The 10,617-nt window shown below is 45.5% G+C and overlaps 1 protein-coding gene across 3 annotated transcripts in view; it reads right to left on the bottom strand.

The window, feature by feature from the left end:
• Positions 1 to 483: 483 nt before the first annotated feature.
• SRC (SRC proto-oncogene, non-receptor tyrosine kinase) overlaps positions 484 to 10,617 on the bottom strand; it is a 125,380-nt gene continuing 115,246 nt past the window's right edge. For all 3 annotated transcript variants that reach the window (XM_063960348.1, XM_063960347.1, XM_063960346.1), the window contains 2 exons: positions 2,976 to 3,107; positions 484 to 2,895 (listed from right to left, as the gene is read on the bottom strand). In XM_063960348.1, coding sequence (XP_063816418.1) covers positions 2,687 to 2,895; positions 2,976 to 3,107 — 341 coding nt within the window. In that variant the 3' untranslated portion in view covers positions 484 to 2,686. The remainder of the gene's footprint in view (positions 2,896 to 2,975; positions 3,108 to 10,617) is intronic.

The following is a 10,617-nucleotide window of genomic DNA, read 5'->3' as shown; positions in this document are numbered from 1 at the left end:
TCTTCTTGCTTCTCACGCCGGCTTCTGGCTCTGCGAGGGGGACGGCGGCGCGGCTCTGGGATCGGACGACCAAGGGTGCGTTCCTGTGTACGATCCCTCTGGAGCTAATGGTGTCCAGTAGCCTAAGAACCATGACCTATCCACAGTGAGTAGGGCTGCTTCTCTCCCCTCAGTCCCACGTAGCAGAGAGTCTGTTGCCAGCAGATCTCTCTGAAAATAAAAAAATCCTAACAAAATACTTTCTATTTAGCAAGCTTAGGAGAGCTCACTAAAGTGCACCCAGCTCGCCCGGACACAGATTTAAACTGAGGTCTGGAGGAGTGACATAGAGGGAGGAGCCAGTGCACACCAGTATTCCTAATTCTTTCTTAAAGTGCCCTGTCTCCTGCGGAGCCCGTCTATTCCCCATGGTCCTTACGGAGTCCCCAGCATCCACTAGGACGTTAGAGAAAAATAAAATAAAATGAATCATTAAAATCAGAGTCATAGATCCACTGCTCTTCTTTATTCACTGTACCATTTTAATTATGTATATTATTGCTATGGAGATACAAGCAAGTAGTGCCAGTGTTTAAAGTGTTAATAAGAGAAATGGACCACATGTCTTTCTCCTTTCATGCAGGACAATTGAAGGGGGGAGTCCAAGCTTTGTAAATTCTCTGACATCCAGCCAAGTCAACCTTATAAGAACCATTTTTATGATGCAGTTCCAGAACTGTGCCTTTTCACTAGTGATGCGATTTTCTGTAAGGTGGGACAGCCAATTGCAATGCAGTGAAAGGCAGACCTGACAGATGCACCTTGGCGTTTGTTGTCAAAGAACATTTTAGCGGGACAACCACCCTAGTCATACAAATACAATGAATCCAGCACAATCTTAACATCTTGGGTTCATAGGTAACCTTTATTAAAAGGAGAGGTCTGTTAACCCTCTAACATAACCCTTTTCTGTCCCAGCTTTTCAATTGACCCTTTAAAAAAAAAAAAAAAGTGGGTAACCCTCCAAGTACTACAGGCAGATCTGTAGCACACCCCTACATACAGTGTATTTGGGCTAGCAGTCACGATACAAAGCTCTGCCCTAGCACACAAGTGGTATATAACAATTAAAAAAACAACATGTATATATACACATTTTTCTATATGCAGGCAGAAAAGTTAGATTGGCACTGTGAGAGCAAGGGCTTTATACCATTCTGTACCCACCCAGAACTAGTTGCTATGTCCAGGCAACATCTAATGCTAGAGCAGGTACAAGCAATGGTGTCACACACTCCCATCGCTCTACATTGGCAATATAAATCCCACACCTTCCCATCCCTGAGAAATTTTAGGATTAACCCATTCCATTCTGGCAGAACCCTGTGTTATCCAAGGGTCACAGTAGCCTCCAATACAGTCACGGCGAAATGCATTTATACCAGTATCAAAAGCCCAATTTTAAATAGTTCAAGGTGAAGGATTACTACCACTTATACACAAGCTGAACAACTGTTCTGTTTAAAGGAAAAATCTAAATAAAAACTGAACAATTTTTATGTTTCCCCCTTCTTTTTACACTCTCTCTGCTTTGAAGTGATCACTTTTCAATGAGAAGCGTGCTGGAGATCTAATAACTTATTTGCGTTATATAAAGTTATTTCCCTGTCATATTGGGCTCTTAGGAGACAATAAAAAAGGTGATGACTCAGTACTCTGCCTCCCCCTATCCAAAAGCAACATTCAGTACCATAAATTAATTAATAATTCTAAACAGATGTTTTCCCTATAACCCAGGAAGAATTTCACATAGAGTGTTGTTACATTGTGGTTTCCGAGCATCCACTCACAAGGAAAAAAAACAAACCTATAAGATTAATTTAAAAAAATAACCCATAAACAAAAACACCAGTATAACAGGGAGGGAGTCTGCTACATTTCTAAAATCCACCTCAGAAACTGCAGAGGGTAACATTATAGGGGTTTAGATTATAAAGGGAGTTCTAGTGTTAGGCCCTACATGGCAGATAACTCAGGATGCAAACAGTAGTTAGGGCAATCATGTATCTTCTTCATTATATAAAAACGCAGCCCTACTGTCGTTCTCCCGTTTTGAGGACGCTTGTTGGGGCTGGAAGACTTTGAAAGACACCATAACCCACCCATGAAAGAGTATACAAAACATGGTATATGTAGTACTCTAGATGAGAAGTCTGTCAGTTTGCCCTCAAATGAAAGTCTCAGAAAATAGCCAATGAGAAAGGTTCCTTCTGAGAAAATTATTTCCAAAGTCATTTTCTCTGAGACATACAAGCAGTAGAAGATTGTTTGGGGGTCCGGTGACCCAGGCTCTGCTTTCTAGGCATATGGAAGGAATGGATCATGTCTTTGAAAAAAAAAAAAGATTATATATCTCAGCAGGCGACATGTGTCAAGAGCAGCAGAATTTTCTGTTCCGGATCGGAAAAGTGAAAAATCATCTGCTGTAAACGGAAGATGAAACAGAAGCAGCACAGGGGTGGAGAGCAGCTCTTCCCCTCTGCTGCCAGCAGTATCACACTGTACCAGGCTGTCACTAGTAGCTGATGCTCTAAGTGCTGCAACACAGCGATAGGCAGGCATACAGTACCATTGCAGCTGTGTCTTGCACAGGTTCTTTTCCACAAAATTTGCTAAAGCCCATATTGCAGGTAAGATTGCTCTTTCCCTAGAGGTTGTCCCCAGGTTGGTATTGGGGCTCAGTCGCAGTGAAGTAGTCTTCCAGGAAGGCCTGCAAGTATTCAAATGTTGGCCGCTCCTCTGGGTCTTTCCTCCAGCACTGACACATTAGCTCATGAAGTGAATCTGGGCAATCAGGAGGGCAAGGCATTCGATAACCACGCTCTACTTGGTCTAGGACTTCTCTGTTCACCATTCCTGACAAAAGAAGAATGCCATTAGCTGAGGAAGAAAAACTGTGAAGAAGGTAGACTGGCAGACGCAGACCCCTTACTCACCAGGATAGGGGACCCTTCCTTTTGTGGTAAGCTCTGTCAGGAGAATTCCAAAGGACCAGACATCAGATTTGATAGTGAATCGTCCATATAAAGCAGCTTCAGGGGCTGTCCATTTAATAGGAAACTTGGCACCTATTACAGAGAATCAAGTGTGGAATGCTTATATTAAGACACAAAGAAACGCGTACATAAAGACAAAAAGCATCATCAAATGCACATAAGACACGAATGGCCAATCTCTATATTCAGTGCTACTCCAATCTCCTGTCCCACCCATAAAGCACTGTACACATTTTCTCAGTAGGCTGCTCAATGACACCTATACACTTCTGTAAGAACCAATGACATAACTGGGGCACGAAGACTGGACATTTGTTCACTCTACAAAATAGCTGTTTTTAGAGTATAGGTGAGAGGAAGACTGGGAGGTAAACTGAACTATCACCTGCCGACGTCTCCCTCACCGTGTTCCCGTCACAAAGAAAAGCAATGTTCTATGCAAGAGACATAAATTCAGTTACCGGCGAAAATAAGATTTTACTTACCGATAAATCTATTTCTCATAGTCCGTAGTGGATGCTGGGACTCCGTAAGGACCATGGGGAATAGCGGCTCCGCAGGAGACAGGGCACAAGAATAAAAGCTTTAGGATCAGGTGGTGTGCACTGGCTCCTCCCCCTATGACCCTCCTCCAAGCCTCAGTTAGGATACTGTGCCCGGACGAGCGTACATAATAAGGAAGGATACTGAATCCCGGGTAAGACTCATACCAGCCACACCAATCACACCGTACAACTCGTGATCTGAACCCAGTTAACAGTATGATACCAACGAAGGAGCCTCTGAAAAGGATGGCTCACAACAACAACCCGATTTTGTTAACAATAACTATGTACAAGTATTGCAGACAATCCGCACTTGGGATGGGCGCCCAGCATCCACTACGGACTATGAGAAATAGATTTATCGGTAAGTAAAATCTTATTTTCTCTGACGTCCTAGTGGATGCTGGGACTCCGTAAGGACCATGGGGATTATACCAAAGCTCCCAAACGGGCGGGAGAGTGCGGATGACTCTGCAGCACCGAATGAGAGAACTCCAGGTCCTCCTCAGCCAGGGTATCAAATTTGTAGAATTTAGCAAACGTGTTTGCCCCTGACCAAGTAGCTGCTCGGCAAAGTTGTAAAGCCGAGACCCCTCGGGCAGCCGCCCAAGATGAGCCCACTTTCCTTGTGGAATGGGCTTTTACCGATTTAGGCTGTGGCAGGCCTGCCACAGAATGTGCAAGTTGAATTGTACTACAAATCCAACGAGCAATAGTCTGCTTAGAAGCAGGAGCACCCAGCTTGTTGGGTGCATACAGGATAAACAGCGAGTCAGACTTTCTGACTCCAGCCGTCCTGGAAACATATATTTTCAGGGCCCTGACAACGTCAAGTAACTTGGAGTCCTCCAAGTCCCTAGTAGCCGCAGGCACCACAATAGGTTGGTTCATGTGAAAAGCAGAAACCACCTTAGGGAGAAATTGAGGACGAGTCCTCAATTCTGCCCTGTCAGAATGAAAAATTAAGTAAGGGCTTTTATATGATAAAGCCGCCAATTCTGACACACGCCTGGCTGAAGCCAGGGCTAACAGCATCGTCACCTTCCATGTGAGATATTTTAAGTCCACAGTGGTGAGTGGTTCAAACCAATGTGACTTAAGGAACCTCAAAACAACATTGAGATCCCAAGGTGCCACTGGAGGCACAAAAGGAGGTTGTATATGCAGTACCCCTTTTACAAATGTCTGAACTTCAGGTACTGAAGCCAGTTCTTTCTGGAAGAAAATCGACAGGGCCGAAATTTGAACCTTAATGGACCCTAATTTTAGGCCCATAGACAGTCCTGTTTGCAGGAAATGGAGGAAACGACCCAGTTGAAATTCCTCTGTAGGGGCCTTCTTGGCCTCACACCACGCAACATATTTTCGCCAAATGCGGTGATAATGTTTTGCGGTTACATCCTTCCTGGCTTTGACCAGGGTAGGGATGACTTCATCTGGAATGCCTTTTTCCTTCATGATCCGGCGTTCAACCGCCATGCCGTCAAACGCAGCCGCGGTAAGTCTTGGAACAGACAAGGCCCCTGCTGGAGCAGGTCCTTTCTTAGAGGTAGAGGCCACGGGTCTTCCGTGAGCATCTCCTGAAGTTCCGGGTACCAAGTCCTTCTTGGCCAATCCGGAACCACGAGTATCGTTCTTACTCCTCTCCTTCTTATGATTCTCAGTACTTTTGGTATGAGAGGCAGAGGAGGGAACACATACACTGACTGGTACACCCACGGTGTCACCAGAGCGTCCACCGCTATTGCCTGAGGGTCCCTTGACCTGGCGCAATATCTGTCTAATTTTTTGTTTAGACGTGACGCCATCATGTCCACCTTTGGTTTTTCCCAACGGTTTACAATCAGGTGGAAGACTTCTGGGTGAAGTCCCCACTCTCCCGGGTGAAGGTCGTGTCTGCTGAGGAAGTCTGCTTCCCAGTTGTCCACTCCCGGAATGAACACTGCTGACAGAGCTATCACATGATTTTCCGCCCAGCGAAGAATCCTTGCAGCCTCTGCCATTGCCCTCCTGCTTCTCGTGCCGCCCTGTCTGTTTACGTGGGCGACTGACGTGATGTTGTCCGATTGGATCAATACCGGCTGACCCTGAAGCAGGGGTTTCGCTTGACTTAGGGCATTGTAAATGGCCCGTAGTTCCAGAATGTTTATATGAAGAGATGTTTCCATGCTTGACCACAAGCCCTGGAAGTTTTTTCCCTGTGTGACTGCTCCCCAGCCTCTCAGGCTGGCATCCGTGGTCACCAGGACCCAGTCCTGAATGCCGAATCTGCGGCCCTCTAGTAGATGAGCACTCTGCAGCCACCACAGAAGAGACACCCTTGTCCTTGGAGACAGGGTTATCCGCTGATGCATCTGAAGATGCGATCCGGACCATTTGTCCAGTAGATCCCACTGAAACGTTCTTGCATGGAATCTTCCGAATGGAATTGCTTCGTAAGAAGCCACCATTTTTCCCAGGACCCTCGTGCACTGATGCACTGACACCTGGGCTGGTTTTAGGAGGTTCCTGACTAGCTCGGATAACTCCTTGGCCTTCTCCTCCGGGAGAAAAACCTTCTTCTGGACTGTGTCCAGAATCATTCCTAGGAACAGAAGACGTGTCGTTGGAATCAGCTGCGATTTTGGAATATTTAGGATCCACCCGTGCTGACGTAACACTATCTGAGATGGTGCTACTCCGACTTCTAACTGTTCCCTGGACCTTGCCCTTATCAGGAGATCGTCCAAGTAAGGGATAATTAATACGCCTTTTCTTCGAAGAAGAATCATCATTTCGGCCATTACCTTGGTAAAGACCCGAGGTGCCGTGGACAACCCAAACGGCAGCGTCTGAAACTGATAATGACAGTCTTGTACTACAAACCTGAGATACCCTTGGTGAGAAGGGTAGATTGGGACGTGGAGATAAGCATCTTTGATGTCCAGAGACACCATATAGTCCCCTTCTTCCAGGTTCGCTATCACCGCTCTGAGTGATTCCATCTTGAATTTGAACCTTTTTATGTAAGTGTTCAAGGATTTCAGATTTAAAATTGGTCTCACCGAGCCGTCCGGCTTCGGTACCACAAACAGCGTGGAATAATACCCCTTTCCTTGTTGTAGGAGGGGTACCTTGATTATCACCTGCTGGGAATACAGCTTGTGAATGGCTTCCAGAATTGCCTCCCTGTCGGAGGGAGACTTTGGCAGAGCAGACTTCAGGAACCGGCGAGGGGGAAACGCCTCGAATTCCAGTTTGTACCCCTGCGATACTACCTGTAGAATCCAGGGATCCACTTGCGAGTGAGCCCACTGCGCGTTGAAATTCTTGAGACGGGCCCCCACCAAGCCTGAGTCTGCTTGTAAAGCCCCAGCGTCATGCTGAAGACTTGGCAGAAGCAGGGGAAGGCTTCTGATCCTGGGAAGCGGCTGCATGGTGCAGTCTTTTTCCCCTTCCTATGCCCCGGGGCAGAAAGGAATGGCCTTTTGCTCGCTTGTATTTATGGGAACGAAAGGACTGAGTTTGAAAAGACGGTGTCTTTTTCTGTTGATGTGAAATGACCTGGGGTAAGAAGGTGGACTTTCCAGCCGTTGCCGTGGCCACCAGGTCCGAAAGACCAGCCCCAAATAACTCCTCCCCTTTATACGGCAATACTTCCATATGTCGTTTTGAATCCGCATCCCCTGACCACTGACGCGTCCATAACGTTCTTCTGGCAGAGATGGACATAGCACTTACTCTTGATGCCAGGGTGCAAATATCCCTCTGTGCATCACGCATATATAGTAATGCATCCTTCAAATGCTCTATAGTTAACAATATATTGTCCCTATCCAGGGTATCAATATTTTCAGTCAGGGAATCCGACCACGCGACTCCAGCACTGCACATCCAGGCTGAAGCGATTGCTGGTCGCAGTATAACACCAGTATGTGTGTATATACTTTTTAGGATATTTTCCAGCCTTCTATCAGCTGGTTCTTTGAGGGTGGCCGTATCAGGAGACGGTAACGCTACTTGTTTAGATAAACGTGTGAGCGCCTTATCTACCCTAGGGGGTGTTTCCCAACGTGTCCTAACCTCTGATGGGAAAGGATATAGTGCCAATAATTTATTAGAAATTAGCAGTTTTTTGTCGGGAGAAACCCACGCTTTATCACATACCTCATTCAATTCATCTGACTCAGGAAAAACTATTGGTAGTTTTTTCACCCCCCCACATAATACCCTTCTTAGTGGTATTTGTAGTGTCAGAAATGTGCAATGCTTCCTTCATTGCCGTGATCATGTAACGTGTGGCCCTACTGGACATTACGTTCGACTCATCACCGTCGACACTAGACTCCGTATCTGTGTCTGGGTCGACCCACTGAGGTAACGGGCGTTTTAGGGCCCCTGACGGTGTCTGAGACGCCTGGACAGGCACTAATTGATTTGCCGGCTGTCTCATGTCGTCAACAGTTTTTTGCAAAGTGTTGACATTATCACTTAATTGTTTGAACACGATCATCCAGTCAGGTGTCGACTCCCTAGGGGGTGACATCACTAACGCAGGCAATTGCTCCGCCTCCACATCATTTTCCTCCTCATACATGTCGACACACACGTACCGACACACAGCACACACACCGGGAATGCTCTGATAGAGGACAGGACCCCACGAGCCCTTTGGAGAGACAGAGGGAGAGTCTGCCAGCACACACCCAGCGCTATATATATATATATATATATACACACAGGGATAACCTTATATAAGTGTTATTCCCTTATAGCTGCTGTTTATATTGTCATTTGCTGCCAATAGTGCCCCCCCTTCTCTTTTTTACCCTGATTCTGAAGCAGGACTGCAGGGGAGAGTCAGGGAGCCGTCCTTCCAGCGGAACTGTGAGGGAAAATGGCGCTTGTGTGCTGAGGAGATAGGCTCCACCCCTTCACGACGTCCTTATCTCCCGCTTTTTTGTGTAAAAATGGCAGGGGTTAAAATACATCCATATAGCCCAGGAGCTATATGTGATGTATTCTTTTGCCACCTAAGGTATTATCATTTATATTGCGTCTCAGGGCGCTCCCCCCCAAGCGCCCTGCACCCTCAGTGACCGGAGTGTGAAGTGTGCTGAGAGCAATGGCGCACAGCTGCGGTGCTGTGCGCTACCTTAGTCTGAAGACAGGATTGTCTTCTGCCGCCGATTTCACCGGACCTCTTCGTCTCTTCTGGCTCTGTAAGGGGGACGGCGGCGCGGCTCCGGTGACCCATCCAGGCTGTACCTGTGATCGTCCCTCTGGAGCTAATGTCCAGTAGCCTAAGAAGCCCAATCCACTCTGCACGCAGGTGAGTTCGCTTCTTCTCCCCTTAGTCCCACGATGCAGTGAGCCTGTTGCCAGCAGGACTCACTGAAAATAAAAAACCTAAAATATACTTTTATTCTAAGCAGCTCAGGAGAGCCACCTAGCCTGCACCCTTCTCGTTCGGGCACAAAAATCTAACTGAGGCTTGGAGGAGGGTCATAGGGGGAGGAGCCAGTGCACACCACCTGATCCTAAAGCTTTTATTCTTGTGCCCTGTCTCCTGCGGAGCCGCTATTCCCCATGGTCCTTACGGAGTCCCAGCATCCACTAGGACGTCAGAGAAAATGCATTTCCGTCGTAAAAAGGTGCAAAATTACAGCAAATCGCGGTATATTCGCCATACGCCTATTCAATTGTCTGCGGTAATTTTACAGCAAACTTAAATTCACCCACTCTGAGCAGGTGATTAACTTGGAGAAAGTCCCTATTTTAAAAGGTAAAAATGTTGGGATTTGGTTCTGAACCCCTGGGACAACTATCTGAATGACTAATTAGGCACTTAGAAGTTTTGAATTATTTTAAATTGGCCAATAATGACATGTCATTGTTGGGGTGAAAAAGTGCAAAATTATAGAAATTGGGGTACACGGTATGGGACGGGTATATTGGGCCGCTTTATTTGTGGGACAAGTGTTTTTAGACCTGCAGATAGGAGTAATCTGTTTCCACTTTTTTATTAAAAGTCCCCTAAAATGACCCGAATATATACTTATACCCATTTTTATGTACCCCCAAGTTAAATTTTAGCACTTATTTTGTGTAAAAAAAGTTGCTTTCTATAATTTTTATACATTTAAAAAAGAAATGCATATAACAACAGCCATTTGACCCAATTTAAGTACCATAAATACATTTATTATAACCAATAATAAACTTTTATACGGTTATCCGATGTCAGTTTGTTTAGCTTTTTTGGGGGAGATACGGACAGATTTAGCCATTTTCACTTTCGCCAGCAATTTTCATGGCAATCCCGCTTTCACAAATTTGCATATGAATAGGACAAATCGTGGGAGCGAGCATACCCGTGAAGATTTTGTGGCGAAAATGGTAATCGCTGTAAATTGTAACGATTTTGACGCTAATTGAACACCCACCTGGGGCTGCAGCACATTCAATCTGGAGGATCCAATCCGATGCTCATGGGGCCACGCATTGGATCGGATAGGATACACAGCCAAAATGCCAGATTTCACCCAATATATCGGGCCAAATGCCCGAATTGGGCTGAAACCGGGCATTATCGTTCTAGTGTATGGGGCCCTTAAAACTCAGTTGTTGATATGTTCTGTCGCAAACAGTCATGGTAATATTACAAATACAAAAGGCGCAGGAATATTTCCTTCGATTGGCACAGCAATATGCATCCTTTATAGGTTTATCCCTTTATCTTATTTTGTTGGATTTATTCTCATTGTAGTCAATCAATATATTAAAAGTTCAGAGTTAAAGTTAAATTAACCACTGACTTATTTGGTTTACTGCTTCAATAATCAAGTACCATGTTTAATGTATACTAATCATGCAAATATGAAGCTTTCACTGTACCATGGCAGTGTTAGCACTAAATGGACTGGATTAATTTTAACTCTGAATATGCTATTTAATTAACCTAATTATTTATTAGACATTCGTATCACTTTTATATCAGCCTACATTATACACTCAGATTCTATGGGGGCGATTAAATAGTTTTCCCATGGCTACCA

The sequence above is a fragment of the Pseudophryne corroboree genome, chromosome 3, assembly GCF_028390025.1.
Source record: "Pseudophryne corroboree isolate aPseCor3 chromosome 3, aPseCor3.hap2, whole genome shotgun sequence".
Classification (NCBI taxonomy): Eukaryota; Metazoa; Chordata; class Amphibia; order Anura; family Myobatrachidae; genus Pseudophryne; species Pseudophryne corroboree.
The sequence above is the reverse complement of the archived record's forward strand: the minus strand, read 5'-3'. Positions and strand labels throughout refer to the sequence as shown.